The following is a 22250-nucleotide window of genomic DNA, read 5'->3' as shown; positions in this document are numbered from 1 at the left end:
TATGGAAGAAAACTATTACATAATTCTGTCTGACCATTTAACATTTCAGTGAAGTTCCACATACCAGCTTCATGCCTCAACCCAGGAAAGCACTCCTATTCCTAAACATATTTAAGCTTGTGCTTAGTACATTTTTCTGTGCAGCAGCAAAACTACAAAGGAAATAGAGGAAGAAAATAGACTAGCTTTTCTCTTCTAAGGATGCAGTCCAATACTGTCTAATATCATCAACAGACAAAAACATACCACTCAAAATATCAACTAAGACTTCAGTGTTGTAGCCCTAATTCTTTTTGTTCTTCCATTCAAAACAAAGATATTTTGGAAGTAGCTTTTATTATTTATTCAGCTTTTTATCTTCTGTAATAGTTTTTCCCCCTCAGCTTACCTCACCTCACACAAAATCGCAGATCAAACTTTACAAGAACTTTCACTGGTCTGTTAATGAACTCACCGTTTTAGGTCATCCTTGGTTGTATCTAGATGGAAACTTAATAGATGAAATTCAGCTCCACAACACAGCAATATAAATGTATCGATAAAATAAAACTGTGCAAAGCGTACAGTCTTATGGAACTTCTCTTTACCCTGAAACATAAAGGAATTTGTTAAGAATGGATTCAAACATAAATATTTTTTGTCAGAGATTCCTCGGGTTAAGGCAGAACCTCCCTATCATCCTGATCACAGGCCAGGAGGTTAAACTCTACATAGTGGCCCTTCTTATTTTTGACATCTATTATTCTGAAAAAAAAAAGATTTAATTCTTCTTAAATTAGCTGGCAGAATATCTGTAGTCAATTGAATCTAATACAATTTAGCTTCATCCTCTGAACTTCTTTTAGAACTGGGGTGTGGACTAAAGTCAAGCAAAGCTGAGCCAATGGAAATATTACATACCGACCAGACAATAAAACTAAAATTTCTAGACATGTCCACCAGGATTTTTTTTAACAAGGTTGATTTTTTCTTTTCCTAAATTATCATGAGAAAAACCTAATTTGAAGTCAATAGAGATCACCCAGATCATTAAATCAGTGGGAGTCACCACTCAGTAGCTCTAGAAATTGGTTCTTTCTACAAAGCTTTTAAAACAGAAGTAGATAAAAGTGCAAAATAATATTCTCTGTGTCCAAATAAATGGAAGTTTCCACTTACCAGAATTAGGGCAGGTTCCTTATTGCAGACTGACCAGACCCTTAAAGTTCTGTCTTCTGATGCAGAAACTAACCACTTCCTGTCATGACTCCAGCCAACAGAGTTAACTGCACCATCATGACCTAATAAAAATAATAATGTCTTGCATTAATAAATTTCTCTAGTTACTTGTATTGTTTTAATATAATTATGCACAACATTAAAATACATTCTAAGTACAGGTTTCAAATTGTTGGATTAAAACCAGTAACAGTAAACCAGCTATTGAAATTTCATTCCACCAAAACACACAGGATGTTTCTCATTGTAATGTCTCTCATTAATGAACAGACAAAGATAATTCCAACTCTAATTTTTCAAAGTTATTGGGAGAGCAATCTCAAGAAATACCCTTGAAATTAAATTTAACCAAAGATTCAGTATTGGAAAAAAACCCTGAGTATTATATTATAATGAAATTTTATATTAAACATGGTCTGGAAACCCCTTAAGACACCAAAAACAGTTGAAGTACTTTGAGGTTTTTTATTAACCTTTTATTACTGAGCTAGCTATTTTTGGCTTATAAATAAAATGAGCGTGCCACTTCAATGGCTTGTTAAAAACAAGATTGTAAACTGAGAAAGAAAAAACTTTAAAAGTCAGAAACAATAGTCAAAAGCTAAAATTATTAATTTGATCCAACATTATGTTGAAGTTGAAAAAAAAAGATCAAAAAAGAACATGCCAATCAAGTTTTACAGACTGTGATGCATGTTATTGCAATTTGCCAGATGAAGTCTGATTAATTTCATCTAGCCCTAAAACATTCAAAGTTCTTATGCTGCCCTCTTGTGCACATTTTATCTTTACTCAATGTAAGTTTTATATTAAAAAAATAGTTTGCTTTAAATTACAGGAAGGCTATTAAATATATCACAACAATTGAGATATTTCATTTTGTAGACATATGTCTACAAAAAGTCTTATAAATGAGATCTTTTAATTCCCAGTTACCAAACAGCTGTAGAATTATCACCAGAAAACTGCACAGGTACTGCACAAATACACATGTAAGTATTATTCTCATTTTGTTCACAACAGAAAGATTTATTTAAAGGCTTTGATTTTCTAAAAATATTTGGAAGCCTTGAATAATCTGCATTAAAGGAAAAAAACCAACACACAACACAAATCAAACAAACAAACAAACAAAAAAAAACAAAAAAAAAGAAAACCACAACAGAATATACAAAACTGTTTTCCAAAGTAGTAAGGAACCTGAGAAACCTTAGGAAAATCTGAGGTTTGGAAAATTGGAAGAGCCATGCAAAAAGCTTAAGAATCTGTGCTCTCCAGGCCCCACAGTCCCAAAGCACAGTGAAGGAGATGCCAGCTGGCTTGAAAGAGCCCAGTAAAATTCAAAACAGGCATTACTCAGGGCTCCCCAGCCCTAGAGCACATTGAGAAGAATAGCAGCTGGTTTTCTAAAAAGACTTCTTCAGAAAGGCCATGCTGGCTGTAACTCTTTACAGCTGTTCAACATTACCTGCACTTCACTACAGGACACAGACACCTGAAGAGTCACCACTGAAGAAGAATGCAGAACTACTTAAAACTGTAACTCAACCCTTCAGGGAACAAGGCTGAATAAATCGGGCTAAGAGCAAAACTGCTGTTATATCATTCCTCTGATGCTGCCTTATAGAGCCATGACTTTTGATAAGGAGCAATATTCAGATGTTAATGCTGCCTTGAAACTGAAATTTTTTACCAGAATAGATACAATCTTCATTTCTTGAAAAAAAGAAAATTTTACATAGCCATTGATTGCAACTCTAAGTAAGAATAATGCATCGTGATTTTTCACGAAAACAAATATGACACTTCTAAAATAAGAGTATCAAAAGTAGAAAGTAAACAGGTGACTACATGGTAATCTGAACACAGAAAAAAGATGTGAATGAAACAAGCAGGCAACTAATGGTTTGTGGTTCCTAATACCATGCATTACTTCACCTGGCAGTTCAACATTTACGTTGCGTTTGGAAAGAACTACATACATGTTAGAATATGGTTTACATTGCTTTTCAGACATGTGCATTATTAAAAAAAAACAAAAACAAAAAACATAAATGATTAAAGGTATCAATGAAGTAAGTCAGTGAAAAACTTAAGAACTTGATATTGTAGAAAAAAGAGACTGTCCACAAGGCATATTTTTATCAATTTCCTCACACAAGAAGGATAATATCAGTAATGTTGCCTCCTTAATGTCACTTCTTGCACTAAATATAATGAAAATTACTCAAAAAGAAAAACTGTTTTCACAAATCAGTTTTCAGAGTTATTTACTTAGAAATAATTCTCTAAAATATCTTTAAGTAGTCTGGTTTTAATACTTGTTAGGGTCAGATAGTAAAAACATTTATTTTCCATTATGAGGTTTCACAGAAAATTCATGCAGCAGGACCAAATAAAGTCATAACATTTACAGTTATTAAAAATTTAACATATTGTTATTGTAGAAATTTAGACACAATCTGGTGTTGAAGACTCATTTAAAAGCACACGTTTACACATGCATACACTTTTGTTGTTTTGGATTTCTTCTTTGGAATAGTTCCTCTTTGTTTAAATGGTTATTCGCTAGAAGCCCGGAGTTGCAAAGCAAACACATATTTTGCCAAGTCATCACAGTCAATTTTTTTGGCTAATAAACTATCAGAACATACTGCTACAATATACACATGCATTATTATTGCAATATATTGCCTTTTTTTTCTCTCTTTAATTATTGTAATACATATTATACATCATGATGAAGATTTCATTATATATCATCATAGATTGCTTCTTACCCCACAAAAAATTGAGAAATGTGAACCCCTGGTAGTCACTTTAATTCTAGGACAAAATTAAGCAATCAGAGAAATAAATTTTACATCTTGAATCATCAGTACTTCCTCTCTCTTGTTATCAGGGTGATGTAAGTGGCATCCATGCCATTTTAGACCAAACTCAACCATCAACTCAACTCATATCTTTTATAATATAATTCATAAACTTACCTGAAAAAACATTATGCACATCAGTGAGATTGGCATTGAATATCAGCACAGTTTTGTCAGCCTGGCCACAAGCTAGCAGCTCTCCATCCCCTACAAAGAAGAGCATTTAATGATTTACATCTGAAAGCAAAAAGAAGCTAATATGCTTCCTCTTTTAATCATAAAAATCATGTATGTCACTACAACAAAACAAAACCCAGATATTAATTTAGTATGTTTAACACTAGCTTTTTATGAACATCACCAATTAGTGTTGCAGAATTTGGTAGGATTTTGTAGGCAAATTCATTTCTGGTCCTGACATATTCTCTAAATAACATAATTTTTTTAACTCAAAAAAGTAAAATCTGAATTTTTTGCTTTACTGAGGTTATTTAAGACTGTGTGTGCATGCATGAGTGTGGGAGAGACAAAGAGAAAAAGAGAGAAAGATGTTTCTTCCTCAAACTAAAAGAAGATTTATACTTACAACATACTAGCAAAACTCTCTAGGGAACAAAGATGGAATATATTTTAGCAAAGTTACTGATTGCATCTAATTGTTTTTATTTCCTGAGGATGAAAGTTGTTCTTGTCCTCAAAACATTTACAGATATTTAAGTTTTTAAATATTTTGAAAATATTTTGCCTTGCAGGGTGTACATTGACATAATTATATACGTGGTAGAATGCTTGATTGCTAATCTAGGAAGTGCTTTCTGCTTAATCATATTTACATTGTAACTGACTAAACCAAGAGTCATTTATCCAAAACAGTTAAGAAAAATGCCTCTTTGGGTCACATAGGAGAATTCCTTTTTTAATATTTCAATTTACAATAATTGAATAATATTTATATAAGAAATATGAGTATTTTGAAACAGAACTTCAGTATTTTATACGCCCTAATGAAACTAAGTAAATGTGCTAGAAACTAAATTCCTTAGTGAAAGAACTCTTAATTTTCAAGTAGTAATGGGAAAGTCAAGGAATAAATTCAAAAGGAAATAAGACATAAAATCAGAAATAGAGTCCTGTTGCATATGTAGCAACAGCTTGCATGGTTTTGCAAGATAAAAATTATGATCAAACAGTATGTGGTATTGCCAGAAACTTTTCTGTGAATTTATCCACACTAAATTCCCAGTCTTTAGAAACTATGCCACACAAATTTTTCATTTCTTTCTTCACACTGACACAACTGCACTTTTTATAAAGCCTGTACTTACCAGAATATTGAACACAAAAAATTGGGGTTGGTTTACAAGTAACAGATATCTCTTTCTCATATTTGATTGGAGGATAACTTTCCAATGGATATTCTTTATTTTTGCTTCAAAGAAGGAAAAAAGAAAGAAATTAGTACATCTTCATTTCAGTTATGAAATAAATGTGCTTTGGGAATTATTCTAAACATCTTTATATAAATATTTGCTGGAAAAAATACGTCAAATCCAATGTAGAAGCCAAATTCATTTTAAACTGTTATATTAAAACTACTCCTACCAGTAAGAGGTATGAATTCACAAGATCAAGAATTAACAGTATCTGGCAAAAAAAGAATTTCTTAAGTCACAAAAGTATTTAAAGAATATCAACTCTACCTTGTTTACAAAGACCTTGTGGAAAAATGCAGTATTAGCTAAAAAAAAAAGCAATTTAAATAAAAAACTCACACCAAACTTAAAATACTAAGTAGCTTAACCTATATAAAACAGTGCTAAAACAAAGTTGAAATTATCTGAAGTACTCATGTAAAGGCTTCCTATGTGTGCAAGCTTTACAAAAACTTAGTCTTGAGCTATTAAGTGGGTTTCTTAACACTTTAACATCTCTTTTTAAATGAGAAAAATTATGGCATCAATCATTCTTTACTTTCATGTTTGTATTACATAAAGGAAAAACTACATAGGAGTAAAGAGAAAAAATGTGTGCAATATCCCCATTTAACATTCCATACAAATTAACATGAAAATGCCAGCTTTAGAAAAACATTTGTTCTTTTTGACCAGTGATAAAGATTCCACTGGTCAATTTATACTATTGCACATAATCTGTTTAAATCCATTGGAGTAAGTTTGCATTAACTTTAGGTAACAAGATTTTTAGGGGTGAATGAGGGACATGATCTGAAATCACTTCTCCCTGTGCCACATTCAGTTATTTTTCAGACTAGAACTTCAGCTTAAGAACATGTTAGACTTAGCTTCCAACCATATTTAGCACCTGTTCTTCCTACCAACACAAATCTAAGAAAATAGATATGCATATTTTCTTTTATATGAAGCACTCAACTTTAATTCACAGTCTGATAAACCAAATCACTTGCTGCAGTGATAAATTTTTATATCAAATTTACCAAGCCTTAGTTCTAGTGGCAACCCTTACTAAAAAGTTCCAATGACAGAACCATTTTTAATTTCTTAAAGTTGTTTTAATTTGTTCCTCCTTTAACAGTCATTAGATGACCTACCATTTACAACTTGTCTTCCACTTTGATACCTCTTTTTTTTTCAGGTTAGTATTTGGAGAAAACATGGCCATTCTACGAGAGAGAAAACATACACTCTTATATGAAATATTAAACCTTGCATGGGAGAAACAGCTTTTTTCAAACAAAAGCAATCCTATTTCCTTCTTATTATTTACATCTGTGGGTAATGTCAATAGATAAAGAGAATGTACACTTTGATGACAATATAAATGTTTAATATTTTAATGCCTGAGTTTGGACCTTGATTTCTGTGACTTATCTGTTGAATAGCATATTCTGAAGGTCAAAATTCATACAAATAAAGTTCTCAGACAATACTTTCTGCAAGCTGCGAAAACAAGAGCCTAGTCAGATGAAAGAATCATTTCCGTTTAAAATATGGATTTCAAATGGAAGTTGGACAATGAGCAGAAGCTGTGAACATTTTGGTTTACAGTATGTTTTTTAAATTCTTTTCTTTGATACCACCATAACTATTTTTCACAGGTGACTAATTTCACAATCATGAGACTACATAGTTAAGTGAAATAATATCACACACCAATAAGACAGAGAAAGCAGTGATATTTCTACTGACCGTGGTGCTGCTCTATATCCTGATGACTTAATTTTATTATGGAAAACCAACGGTTTATCCTTCACTGTTTTCTTCACTCCTGCAGGAAAATAATTTAATTTACATTAAAATGGTTTTTTAACATTATATTTTTACAGTGAAAGTAGATACTTTTGCACAATATAAATACTTGATGTTCCCTTATGTTACAAAACACATAAATGACCAATCACCCTAAAATAATGATTACTGAGAAAAGGAAAGATATATGAACTGTTACATTGTATAACATCCCTCCTCCAGTTACATGAATAAGTAGGAACTTTAAACTTTGAAGTAGCAAGAATACTGTTCTGAATCACTTTTTTCACCATTCATTTCAGTTAGAAAATGTGTTTTCTAACTGCCTCTGCTTAGACTTTGTATGCATTAGCTATAATGCATTCACAGCCTATATTTGGACTAAGGAACGAATCTAAAGATCATTAACCAGCTGACTGGTGGGTACCTATAAGTATTTGTGCTCCTACATGGCTCAGGTCATGGGTAATCTCTGCATGCCCAGTGCTGTACTAGGAAGCCCAGTGGGCACCCCTCAGCTCCAAACTGAATATTTCATATCAGCAGAAACAAACTAAACAAACAAACATTGTAAAGGGGGAAATTTTGTTGATATTCCAAGGGAAAAAAACCAGATGCATCAGGATACATTTACCCAACCTCCTATCCTGAGGGTAAAAGTCCCATCAAATGCCACTAACTATACTTTCTCTTAATGCAGCAATGAGGAACAAAAAAGGCCCCTCCTGAGAAGCTCCCAGTACCATACACCTTAAAAGACCAAAGGATTTCATTACAGCACTTATCTATCTGATCATGAGATGTCAACAAAGGCAGCACAGTTGTCAGTGCTGTGTGTCCAAGGCAGCCTGGAATCCTAGATAAAACTCTGTAGATGCATTCTGAAAATACCATGAAACCTTAGAGATACAACCTTTGACATTCTAACAGGCACAATACATGCAAATGGTAAGGATGAAAACATCTTTTTTTGATATTTTTTGAATCGTATTTTTGCTCACCAAAAAAAGCTACAAGTGCTTCAATGGCAACTGGACGTCAGATCTCTTTTTTTAGGCAGTAGAACATTGAGACAAAAATTAACTTCCTAAACATCCAGTATTGGCAGAAGATTATTCAGAACAACAAAATATACCAATACATCTGTTTGGTATATTTCATAACCAAAGAAAAAATTGACAAATTATACAGAAAAATTTACTGCATGCTAGGGAATAAGAATGACTTACAAAAATGTAAGCCTTCGACACTCTAACACTTTTAAAATTCACAGAAAATTCTCAGACAGTGGTTTTTTAAAAAAGAAAAATACTTATAACCGTAATTTTAACGACAATTAGATGTGTACAATATGAAATATTAACAGAAGTCTAAAATTCTTCCTACTGAAGTAAAAACATAATATAATGTATACTTAAAACAAAAATCAACTTACTGATTGTATTAGGCACAAGCCAGCTGGAAGTCAACTACTGTTTTTAAAAATATAACTTAATTAATTAATTTCAGAATTGGTTTATACTTACCAAGTGTTTTACTGGAAGGTCCTTTCATGTTCTTTAAACCTTTACACAATGGAGAATTTGCTAATAAAGTACACCTAAGTTATAAAATGAAGCACAAAACAATTGATCAATGCAATGAACAAAAATGTCAGATTAGAAAAAGGTGCCAAAACTCCTTTTTAGTTATTTGTCTGTATTCAAAATCTGCATTAATAATCTGGATAAGGGAGCAGAGTGACTCTCACCATGTTTGCTGATGACTCAAAGCTGAGAGCAGTGTCTTAAAGAGCAGAAGGTTGTGTTGTCATCCAGGGAGACATTTATTGTCTGCATAAATGGACTGACAGCAACCTTGTGGAGCTCAACAATGTGAAAGGCAAAGTCCTGCAGCAGAGGAGGAACGAGCCCATGCAGCAGTACAGGCTGTAAAGCAGACTCTAGAGCCAGGCTCTGTGCCCTAAACCCAGCAGCAGGACAAGAGGCAATACATAAAAAATGAAACACAGGAGGTTCTCTCTGAACACTAGGAAACACTTATTTCCTGTGAAGGGGACTGGGCACGGGCACAGAATGCCCAGAGGGGTTGTGGCATCTCCCACCACTGACATATTCTAAAGTTGTTTGGACATTGTGATGGGCAAATGTCTCCAAGTGGCTCTGCTTGAGTGGGGTAGTTGGACAAGATGACCTGAAGAGGTGCCTTCCAAACTCAACCATTCTGTGATTCTGTGATTTCTCCCTCTCAATACAACTAAAGCATGATAAGAAAAAAAACTAAAACCAAACCATGTCAGCAAGTAGCACTGCAGAAAACCTCATGACACACTGTAGTGCCAGGTAAACAAATCCATCATCCAACATGGAGAGAAAACATTTAATAATTCTGTACCTGGCAATAACTGATAGGCTTTTCTCATTTCCACGTGGGAGAAGATCATTGTGCTGAGTTCTCACCAATGCAGCAAGGTTAACTTCCAACACAGCAATCACATCTTCAAACATCGAAGCAATCAAGCATAAAACCTGCAGCAATCACCATAGATTAACACTCCATTTACTCAAATAACTTAAGTTCAAAACATAATGCATTTATAAAGAAAAATAAAATCAATTTCTGAAATTTATAAAAATTAATAAAAATATCCATGGATTTAGTAATGAAGAGCATTAAGTGGTAGAGTGTTTAAAGCAATCCTTCAAAAATACGCCTATGTTTCTTAAATGTGTTTTAACAAACTTACACACATAACAGTGACAGAAATTCCAACACCACCTACACTGGAGACAATTCTGCAGTAAGAGTTGTGACGAAGTACACATGGAAGAATGGCTTCAGCAACATGATGAAAACATGCTAAGAGCTGAATTTAAACAAAATACTTCTCTAAAGAAAAATACTTCTATGTTAAATATGTAGCCTAGATTGAGCTTACCTCTGCAGGAAAACTGCAATATCAAAAATGGAGTATACAGATAAGAATGGCCTTCCATTTTCTTAAAATCACTTTTAGTGACTTCCAACAGAAATTTTCTCACAACTCAAATAGTTTTGACAGATACTTTAGAAGGATTCAGAAGTAGCACATCCTAACATTTTTTTTGAGAAACAAGTATAACATTTTTTTTTTCCTCTTAAAATATTTCCTTTGCTTCTTCAATGGTCATTCTTGACATTTAAGGTACATCCTGAACACTGTAACAATTCACCTTTTCCTTATTAATCACTTTAGACTGTATATAACCTGTGAGAGCTTCAAAATAGCAGATTCCATAATGAAGAATCAACCCTCTTCAAAGAGATTACCATGTAAGTCATATTAAATGACACAAATCTGTGCACTAATCTGTTAGCAAAATGTGTAAATATTTATGGAAAATAACTGTAACTGTTAACATTTATTAAAGCAACGTTTACTGTATACTCACCTTTCCATTAGCTGCCTTCCTTGTTAATGCACATGATCTGGCAATCTGAATGCTGAGGTCACTGTAATCTTTATCAAGAAAAACAAAGTACTATAAAATAATACCTGCATTTCACAACAAAAAACTTATCTCTATGACACACAAAAAAATCACTTATACTAATCTGACACGACCCTAACCCATTCTCTTCAGAGCATATACTTCTATTTTATCCTCAAATTATAATGGAGTAGAATAACTTGTATTTAACACTTGTATTTAACACTTATGAACTGCAAAATTGAATAAAAATCCATGGCTAGCCACTACACAGATCTAGCACCAACGTGTCTTCTGAGAAAAGTCACCAGGGCCAGGAAAACATATAAAAACTACTAGGGAAAAAAACATTTTTAAAAAACATTTGGTTTGTATTGTATTCTGCTATTTCACAACCTAATTCTTACATTTTTGTCAGATAACAAAAGCAATCTCATTATCATGTAATCATATATCTTTTAAACATACCTCTGTAAGATAAAAGAGCTTCTAATTCAAAGTTTGCCAAATTAATTATTAACAAGCCAGTAGAGGTTCCAATCCAAAAATAGCTAGTATTCTGGGAAGAATATCTATTAAAACAAGGAGAAAAATATTTCTGAGTAGGATGAAGAAGCTTTTCTTACTACCATGCAACAAACAAAAGTCGGGTTTTTTAATTCCCATTGGCCAATCCCAGTGCAACAATAATTAAGCACACAGAGAAAAAATACATTAAATTTAAAGCTTTTTTTCCCAAATCTGTAGCTCAAAGTTTCAAGCAAAATTGGTGAAGTTTTGAAAACTGGAGAGAAGTTTTCACAATCCTTGAGCAGAACACAATCCTTGATTCATGTAAGTTCTTCATAGCACATCCAAAACTGCACAGGAAATACTTTTCTTCAAAAAGTAATTGTGGTTTGTAAGAGTTGAGAGATGCTGTAAAAGCATCGTATACACAAAAAGAAAATTCAAACCAAGAGACAAATCCACTTGTAGTTTATTTTTAACACTCTTATATGAACACCCAAAATGCAGAGAAATTCAATGTATGATTTTACATAATTAAAGTACAACAGAAAAGGCAGCACAAACAGAAGGGGATAAACCCCAGGCATCTGAAATTTTCATAATGAAAAATGTTTTTTAATTACCCAGCTGCCTGTGCTTAGTGGCAGCACTATTGCAGCTGGGTAATGAAATCCAGCTTCTGCAAGCACCAGAGAGTAAACCAACGGGTTTGTTAATTTCAGTTACCAGCCTCACAGCATAATATAATTGTAACAAAATAACAGTTGTCATTCTCAAAAAAACCTAAAAATTTTTGATGCCACAATAAATAAAAATTGGCATCAACATTTTAATAAATTTTCCAAATAGGAGTCAGTAGACTTATTAGTTTGAATTAAAATGAGACCACAAGAGTTGAAGTAAGGATATGGAAAAATATGAAGCTGTAACTTTATTCCAAAAAAAAAGAAAAAAAAAAACCCAAATGTATACAGTCAAATCAGTTAAGAAGCAGACTGGAATAGACAGTTTCATTCCTGGTTTGTGATACTTTTACATGATATGAATAATTTTATTTGTGGTTTGCACTACTTTCATTACAGCAGTAACAGACTGATTTAATTTGCAAATTCTTTGAATTATGTATAAAGTGTCCCTATCAAGTTATTATGAACACCATAAAGTGATATATCCAGGAAGTTTAACTCACTCCAACTTTACAATAATAACATCTATTGTGATGAGATTGCTCAATGTCAAAAAGCTTATGAAAGTGTGAAATGCCTAATTTTGGACATCAGTGTTCCAAAAGTGTTTCACTGTTGCTTTTCATTGCAGGCAGGAAAAGCAGTATATCAAGGATTGTTCAATTGTTCAGACAAATCTGAAGCACCTTCTAAAACCAACACACTCTTTTAAAAAAATAAATAGAAAAGAACTTTTATACTCTCAACTCAAAATATAATGGAACTTAATTAATAGTAAGAATTTAATGGCCATGGTTGTTTATAAGCAGAACAAAACCTTCAACTGTGATGTGATAGCTGAAAGAACAAATAGACCTTAGATGTATGTTGTGTAGCAGTAACAGGTGGGAATGGGAAAGTGATGCTATCTCAATTCAGAAAATTATTTCAAATAATCTGTTACTGTGGATCCATTTCAGGCAATCATGTCCCAGAAGTGGATTGAAAAATAAATGAGATTGAGTTTCAGAAATCTCCAAAAGCAAATGTTTAAAATGTGACACAAAATATGCCTTCTACAAGGTACAAACTGTTTTATCCAGAAGTGCAGAGGTAACTTGTTCATGAGCTGTAATTTGCTGTCCAAGGAGGGAATGTGACAGTGGCTGGCACTGGACTATCACAGTATAAAAAATATACTAAAAGCCTGTATATGAAGAGAGAGTAATTCAGACTAGAAGTAAAATTGAATGAGTCAGCTCCTGGAACAACTTCATTAGGGACATGGTGGATTCTTTATCACCAGAAAACTTGTCATCTTTAAAGATGTGCTGCTGTTCAAATCAAACTTACAATTGTGATGAAAGCAAAGCTTTTACACTTTGAGAGTGATATTATACAAGCAATAACACAGACTGTAATAATTCATCATCTGACCTTCAAGTGCTGTCACTGCATTAAAATATGGCTGAGATATGCATCTTAAAAATCACCACTTCCTTTCTCTCAATGGTGGTACTTCTAAATATGCAGGCATCATGAAAATAACTCTGAATAATTACTTAAATTAACATAAAGACAACCAAAATTGTCCAGTACTGCTGGATACTTTTCTTCTTTGTTTATCAAAAGTTATTTATATATCTAACAAGAGATTAATCAGTTCCGTCTGAATAATCCACCACAGAGCAGAGTTTAGGACAAGATTTTTCTAAAACATGGTGTGGCTGAGAAATTTATACACTTGAAAATCACAAATTACAACACAAACAGGTTGTTATTTGAGACAGATCTTGTGGGAGTGTCATGAACAGATCTCCAGGTGCTTGATAATATGGTTAAACTTCTTTTCAGGAAAGAAATGCAATGTAAGAATTAATTCTACCTGGCTAATCAATTCCCTGGGAGTGAGTAACAGCATCATATTCTGAAACATCTGTCCCTCTGACAGAAGTTTGACTAGAGCAGGTTATGTAGTTCAAAAATTATTTAAACTTGGAAGATAAACTGACACGGTCACACAGTGGCTGCATCAGATGTTTCTTTAGGAAAGCAAACGCCAAAAAAATTGATTTATTAATTACTTTTTAACACATCTTCCCTGATCAACTAGTATCAATAGATGTTACAATGGATATTCTAAATGACATTTTTATATAATTGTTTTTCAGAATAAAACCCAGTTTTAACTTTATATCAGCTTGCAGATCACTAAAAATATTATTTCATTTTCTTATTGCATTTTTCAAAAAAATACAAATTTGCAGTGGAAATAATCCAAGAACCAGTAGGAACTCCAAGAAATAAATCTGACTCAAATCCTAGGTGATATTTTAAACTTACATGTTTTCTTCATTATCGAAACATACAAAAAAATCACAATGCTCAATTAAGAGGATAGGCAATGATGTTTCCACTGATCCTTCTGGTCTCGTGTTGTCTGTTTTGCAAAGCTTGGAATTATTTTGCCCTTCACCTAAGAAAGTCAACAATAACAGCTATCAGAATACTATGAAATAAGGGAAACAGACAGGATTCAAGAGAGAATTTGTAGTAGTCATGAAAAACTAAGACCACACTCAAGAAACTTCTATTTCAAAAGATGGATATTTCCTAAGAGCCAGTTTTCCTCATTATTATGTGAGGTTTTTTCACATACCTAGAGACAAAATACAAAGATCCTACTTATGAACTGAAAATGAGTTTGCAGATTTTAGGCGTTTTCATCTCAAGAAGTGACATTGAAAGCCATATTGCAACAATTCTTAAATTTGCTGGGTACCTTTCCACTTAGCCTGAAAATTGTCTTGACACTAAAGTTACAACATAATCCAAAGGCAAGATAAAAATCCACCTCAGTTCCCTATTCCCAAGGAGTCTCCAATCCATTCTGCATGTGTAATTCACACTCAGAAACTACTAGCATCAAATTCAGCATTAGATACAGATATTACATCACTCTCTTTCAAACATGAAAGTCAGATCCATAGATTTTAAATAATAAGAAATTAGCAGTCTTTCTCCTTAGGTTAGGATTTCAGGATTATGGAAGCTGGACCACTAGGCAGGTAAGAATACAACAGTCATTGATCCAGGAAAAGAGCAAGCAAGGGAAACCAGATTCCCCTTTCCCTAGGAAAGCCACAGTAGTGCTGAGGGAACAGGGGTCTGCACCTCACCAGGGAGAGAGTGACTTCCCATTGTACAAAAGCTGTCACCTACTCATGGCCATCCCAAGGCACAGCAAGGGAACGATCAAACCAGTCTGATACCAGGGAATCACCCTGCTGGGGTTACCAGGGCAGCCTATAAAGACTCATGTGCCCTCTGTTTTATACCACTAGAAATATCACAGCCAGAGAAATATCATATTATGAAGGCACTCGTATAGATTAAAAAATATAAGAAAAATAAATTAAAAAAAAAAATCAAAGGAACTTCAAAGGTAACTGAGAAATAGTACTCCATTTTGACAAGGGATTCATTTTTAGGTACTTGTTTTGTTCTCACTGAAGCCTTGGACAATGAATTCAATCAAAACAAATACTTAATAGTGCACATGATACAATGTTTCATGAACAAATGCACTGGCCAAGAATTTATTACATACATACATGCATAATTCCTTCCAGATACATTAATACCCAACTACATATCAGCTTCAGTAAGAATTCAATGCCACAGTCAAAGACTCGTAAGTCTATCACTTACAATAAACTATCATGGTAAAAAAAGCACACACTCAGTAGCCAGTAACAACTAGACTATACCATAAATAGCATTCTAGGAGCATTGTGCTACCTATCTCTTTGCCAGATTTCCACACTTTAATACAGAATTTCTCTTGCTCTTTCTTTAAGTCGATATGTGCTACACAACGGTAATTATGATCACTGATTAAACTGAAGATCCAAAGCTGCAAGAAAAAGAAAAAGCAATTGCAGTAACCTTTTGACACTAAAGATAAAGTTTCCATGAATACAAACTAAAGATCCAGTATCTAAAACTGTAGATGTAATTGTTGAACTTTTGTATATGGCATCTCACCTCGGACAAGAACTCCAATTGCATGTATCCCTTAGATTGTTAAAGATAATCAAAGATAATATAATCAAAATTAGCAAAAGCAGCAACGATCAGTTTGAGCTGTGCATCTAATTCCCACATGTTTATGTGTTGTGAAAAAAGCTCCTTATAGACTATTTCTCACAATTAACAATTAATCTAGGTAACATGGATGCACTTGCTCACTGGGTCGTGTGCATGAATTTCATTTATACCTTTCTTGGTTTAGACATCACTACAGTTAAAGCTTTAATTTTCTTCACAATTACTAAACAGTAACACTGAAGAAAAACATCTGGAAATTATCATGTAAATATATTCTTACCATTAAAGAAGTGATGAAATGGATATTCACATTTACCACATTTTTATTAGAATTCTCACATGCTGAAATCATGACCTCTTCCATTTAATTGTTGTGCATTTCTTTTTTCGGTCAAAATGGGAAAATCCTATTTTTCACCTTTTTTCTTTTAAAACAGATATATTTATAACCTCTCAGAGTGCTCTTCTTGCATATTTACTGACTGTGCTCTTGTAAGTTTTCCTGGTTTTCAGGAAAAAGTTTCTGTGTTGTAATAGAGGTCTCATTTACCATTTATGGTTTACACTAAAAGCACTGAATTATGCTTACTAAAATAAGTCTTTTAACAATTCAAAAAACTTAGGCAGTTTGTGAACCTTTTTTATAGACAGAAGCATCAATAACAGCTGATTCTTGACATAGAGACTGAGTTTCATGAACAATTCTTACCTGTCCCTCAGCACATCCAGTGATAATCTGTTTGTTTTCTTCATCAATTAGCAGACTTAGCAAAGGAAATACTGCTCAAAAAAGAAAGATAAAAGTATTTCTAGAGTAGACACAAATCAGATGTTTAAATAAAATACATTATTCAAAAATGAATCTGCTTATTTATAAAGACAGGGAGAAAAAGCCCTTACTGCAGTTCTCATGGTCGCACAGAGCTTTGTGTGCCTCAGCCTTTGTGCTGCTGAGGGCTTTGTGTTTGCAGGTCTCTGGACTGCCTGTCACCTAAGCTGCCATGGCAGTGCTTTCCTGCACCCTGTCACCCAAGCTGCTGTGGCATGGTTTGGAGACTTATGAAAGTACACTAAAACTATCCACTGGGAAGCATACTTTAGAGGAAAAACTATTTACTGTTGGCTTTAAAGGATAGTATGTTACTGCATACTGCTATCTTGTCTACTAGAATTATTTTCACTAAATCAACCCAAAACTTCTATAATAATCATAGATTATTATTTAGACATAGGAGGTTTTTGCTATGTAAAAATACTTTTAAAAATAGAAAAATTACCTGTTATTATTCCTGACTGATATATTAACTGGCTGGTAGAATAGTCCCACACCTTCAGATTAAAAAAATTACAAAGATATAAAGATAGGTATCTACTTAGATATCTACTGAAAACATAACTTTTAACATCTATCACATGGTGAAAACAGAGAAATGTAGGCATTGAAAGTGATGTTCTTAGGAAATAATTTTTTTCAGCACCTGTTTCCAATTATGAAGGGTTTTGTCCAAATGATAATCATCCCTGGTGAGAAAGGGCAAACTCAGATCCTAGGTTGATCTCTCAGTGATTTTAGTAAATTTATGAAAAGGCATACACGAAAAAGAAAAGAGGAGAGGGGTGCATTGCATACAGTAACCCAGTTCAATAATCCCAAAAAGGAAAATTCAAATTTGTATCAGCAGAATCAAAGGGAAATGTTTTCCTTCAGCTCAGCATACCTGAAACACTTCAATTACAGCCAAGCTGATCAAAATATTTTTTTTCTATTTGCCAGATGATAATAATCACTGAAGTTAATACTTCAAAGTGGAAAGTTTTGAATTTAAAAAACCTGTGCCGTTCTTTTAAAAAAGAGTAATTAATTTTTGTTTTAGTTTCCCAAGCAATTTGAAGAACAATGTCCTTATCTCCATAAAGTCAAACATATTTTTTCTTAATCTTCAGCGCATATTTAAAGGGGAATAAATAAGAATACTTCACATATTCACTAAATTATTCTTTTTAAATTTCATTTCTACAATTTACTTGCCTTAAAGGTTCTGTCTTCTGACACTGATATGAGCATACTTTTCTCCCATGTGCAAAACTCAGCAGCAGTCACAGGAGCCAGGTGTCCATCCAATTCAGCTAGTACAGCTTCATTCTGTGATTAATCAATCAAAAATAAAAACAGAATGGACTTCAACATAAAATTGACAATTAAGTGTTTTAATAATTAATAACTCTTGCTAAGCATTGTCAGATTTGTTTTCAAAATATAATTCAGTAAGATTTCTCTTATTGAAACTGAAGCCCTGTATACCATCCTGCTGGCAAAGCCACTACACATTACTTTTGCTTCTTCAGACTGAATGATAGAGGAACAGACTTTCAGATGACCTAAGAATATTTCCTACTTTTAAGTTGTTCAGATACTGTTTCATTTCTACTCTTTAAACAGTCTTCTATCTGATATATGATGCATTATCAAGTGCCAGTTCCTACTTATTTTATGACACAGAATGAATGTTTTTGCTTAATTTTACTAATGTTTCTGTATCGTGATTTTATTTGAAAGTGAATAAGTAAAAGAAATACCAGTACCATGCACAGTACAAAGAACGCTATCTCACCTTTGCACTTAACATGTAGATCTGATTTCCAGCACATACTGCCACTTGTTGATCATCTGGACTAAATCTTATATGAAGCACCATTCCCAAAAGAGTTCCTATAACAATTCCTCGAGGTGTAAACCCTGCAGCAATTGTATTGTTAATGAGACTCAATGAAATATAAAAATCTGGTGCAGTGAGATTCTTACAAACTTTGCATAGCAGTTACTAACCACAGAGCTGTCCCAGTTTCTGTCACAATATGCACAGAAAAACACATACACTAAGGTATTGGAAAAAAAGTGCAGAATTATGGACCATTGGAATTCCTCCATCTGACCTCTTGCCTAGATATGATCTGGCACTCCTTATGATATTAATAATTACCATCAAATCATGCTTTCTTGCTTCCATTGAAATTGCAAGGGAAAGGATTTTTGGAGTAGGGTGATGTGCCCATGGAACCCACTAGTGCCACATTCATTTTGGAGGTAAGAAATCGTAACTGAAGTCCAGCAAAACACAGCTTTGAAAAATATTTCTTCTGGAAGAATGTGCCAGTTGCTGAGACAAAGAGTAAAGAAGATTTTCCCTCTCTGCTTTTAATTTTTCTATGGGAAAAGGCTGAACAAGAAAGTACACCACTAAATATTACAGACTCAGATAAGACTAGATCTGAGAACAGGTCATATTTCTATTCTGTCTTCATGATTTCATTCTGGTCATCTCACTGGTTCAAGCAGATCGGTTTCCTACTTTATAATGCTGCCTTTAATGATGTGAGAATAGTTTGGATATGTCATTAAATTTTAGGATTTCATAGGAAACAAATTATCTAGAATACAAGCACAACTACAGGTGTCCTTTCAGGCTTTCATATCAGATGTTGTGGAGTCTTTTTACAATTGATTAACAGGCCAAGGTCACACAAAGAATTCCATTAACTATTTTGACAGAGTTTATAAGAAATAATATGAGAAAACATGCCAAGAATGTGCAGAGGACAATCTGTGGAGACAAAGTCTCTACAGCATCTGCTGAAGAGCCTGTAGATGGAGAGAAAATGAAAAAAATCAAGAAACAGACAATCCGGATGCTGAATGCCTTTGTATCAAAACTACACATGCTCTTTCTCTGCTTTCTATTCCTATCTTCCAGTTTTATTTCATCCAAATTCATAGTCCCATTTTATTCCCAGTTCCTGAAGTACCCTTTGATTGTATATGTTACTCTTACATGGATTAAAATTGAATACTGACCTTTATTTATAAAAAGCACTGACATTGTTAACATGAGCTCAACATCAGTTTTCATATTATATAGATTTGCAAATTCAAAATGGAGCAGAGTACAAGAGAACTCCCTTACATTAAGTCATCGACAAATCTCTAATTATAGATAACAAGGATAACTTTTTATAGTGTGGGTCAATGCCATGCAACTTTAAATATTGTCACCAAAAGGGGACAGACTGCCACTGGGAATCCAGTGAATCAGTGAATCATGACTCTGGGGATCTTGTTCTTTTTTTTTTTTTTTTTTTTCCCTTTCACTATTCTTCTACTTTCTAATGAATTTAAGCTTGCAGAGAGGTCAGCACTGCTCCCTAGAATCTAATGCCATTGGCTGAGGCTCCAAACCAAGATGGTGGTCAGGACACTAAAATTCCTATTTTCTGTGGGCTATGTCACCATATCACTCTTTCACTCATGCGCTCTTCTCCCAGATCAGACACTTTCATTGGTCTCTCTCACACACACACACACACACATGAAAACAATGTTCCAGAGACAGAAGGAGAGGCAAAGCAGGATACAAAACACAAGTATTCCAGAAAAGGAAGTACTCTGACATTGCATGTTTAATCACGCAGTACTGCTATGAATAATTTTTCTTCTGTCCATTTCATTCCACGGTTGCAGAGAGTCACTGCCTCTGCAGTGCTTCTCTGTGTTTGCCTCGAGGTTGCCGGCAGGCACTGGTTCCCGCACAGCACCTCGGCCAGCTCCGGACCCAGCTCAGCATCGCCGCGGGGCCGCCGCCGCCCGGGGCTGGTGGCTGTGACAAGGACAGGATGGGCTGTGCTGCCGGCCTGGTTCAACTCGGCATTGCCGAAGAAGAGCAAGAGAGAAGCACAGCATTAATACGGCTGTTCCTGATGCTGAATCTGAGTGTCTGAGGCGTGCTTCTCAGAAATAAAACCATCTCATTAGAGAAGGAGCAATGGGAGAAAAGGAGGTGTTGGGGTGGCCTTCCAAGGTTGTTGTTGCTCAGAAAGTGGCTGGACACTGGTCTGAGTGATTGGTGGTGAATGGCTGCCTTTGCATCACTTCTTTGTTTATACAGATGACACATATATATTATATACACAATACTCTACCTTCTTGCACTTTCTGCGTACATTCATCAAGATTCCACACTATCACACGTTCATTAGAGGCAGAGCAGACAAGAAGTGGATTGATTTTATTTCCAAATGACAATGCAGAAATTGAGTAATGATGCCCTGACAAATATAATGGCTGAAAGATGTAGACAAAGAAGAGTTAAATTAATAAACCATATAAAATTACAAATAGAACAATAACTAATTTTTATTTACAGCTTCAAAATCACCTAAACTACAATGTAGCTGTACTGGTTTGGCTGGGATGGAGTTAACTTTTTTCCTTAGCAGTTTGCATGGCACAATGCTTTGGATTTTCTGACAAAACCAGTGATGAAAACACAGTAATGTTTTGGCTGTTGCCAAATGCTGTTTGCACAGCATTGAGGCCTTCTCTTTTTTCCCACTTTTTCTCAGTTTCTGCATCCCAATAATAAACTGAAGATGCATAAGAGGTTGGTAGGGGACACAACTGGAACAAATATTTCAGTTTGCTGAACTGGCAAGGGGATATTCCCTACCACATGATGTTATGCTCAGCAATAGGACTGGTGTATTGCATGCAAGAAGGTGCTGAGGGCCTGGGACATTGACTCTAAGGTGGCTATTGCTCAAAGCCTCTACTGGGATTAGTCTGGTTGTAGGGGGTGCCTTGGTATAGCTTTTTTCTCTCTCTTTCCTTCACTCATTAAACTACTTTTGCATCTACCCGTGACTTCTCACTTCTTCCTATCTTATGCTCTCCCCTACCCTGCCGGGAAGGAGTCAGCAGGAGCCTGGGCAATGGTTTAGCTGCCAACCAGGGCCAACCCACCACAACAGCTTATTTTATTCTTATCACAATAAAAAAGTTCATAATAAATGCTAGTACCCTTCCAGCATTGAAGTGAAACCTGACACTTCTACATTACCCTCAAGTATTTTATTTATAAATTAGTTTAAAGTAGCAGCCTACCAAGGGCTCTATTCTAGCTTTACCTGAGCAGTGGCTGTGTTCCAGACGCACAACCCATTGCGACTCACGGGGAAAGCGCAGTGATGGCGACTGCACGCCAGCTGAAAAAGCGGCTCCGACAGTTTGCCTTTGAACAAGTGCTTTTCGCGGACAACGTCAGGATCGCGGCTTCCTCCAGAGGCGCACCCGGCCCCGGCGCCCTCCATCCTGCGGCTGCGAACCACAGCGGGCCCGCGGCGGAG

General features: G+C 34.6%; 1 protein-coding gene across 1 annotated transcript in view; it reads right to left on the bottom strand.

Moving 5' to 3' along the window:
• Positions 1 to 22223, bottom strand: part of WDR27 (WD repeat domain 27) — an 89531-nt gene extending 67308 nt beyond the window's left edge. The window contains 18 exon segments of the mRNA XM_031058779.1: positions 455 to 588; positions 1159 to 1280; positions 4209 to 4298; positions 5417 to 5520; positions 6661 to 6732; positions 7259 to 7337; positions 8845 to 8918; positions 9713 to 9846; positions 10750 to 10817; positions 11257 to 11360; positions 14307 to 14439; positions 15765 to 15879; positions 16783 to 16853; positions 17351 to 17402; positions 18103 to 18216; positions 18686 to 18810; positions 21048 to 21189; positions 22032 to 22223. Coding sequence (XP_030914639.1) covers positions 455 to 588; positions 1159 to 1280; positions 4209 to 4298; positions 5417 to 5520; positions 6661 to 6732; positions 7259 to 7337; positions 8845 to 8918; positions 9713 to 9846; positions 10750 to 10817; positions 11257 to 11360; positions 14307 to 14439; positions 15765 to 15879; positions 16783 to 16853; positions 17351 to 17402; positions 18103 to 18216; positions 18686 to 18810; positions 21048 to 21189; positions 22032 to 22214 — 1916 coding nt within the window. The 5' untranslated portion in view covers positions 22215 to 22223.
• Positions 22224 to 22250: the final 27 nt, after the last annotated feature.

This window comes from Geospiza fortis, unplaced genomic scaffold (genome assembly GCF_000277835.1).
Source record: "Geospiza fortis unplaced genomic scaffold, GeoFor_1.0 scaffold381, whole genome shotgun sequence".
NCBI lineage: Eukaryota > Metazoa > Chordata > Aves > Passeriformes > Thraupidae > Geospiza > Geospiza fortis.
The sequence above is the reverse complement of the archived record's forward strand: the minus strand, read 5'-3'. Positions and strand labels throughout refer to the sequence as shown.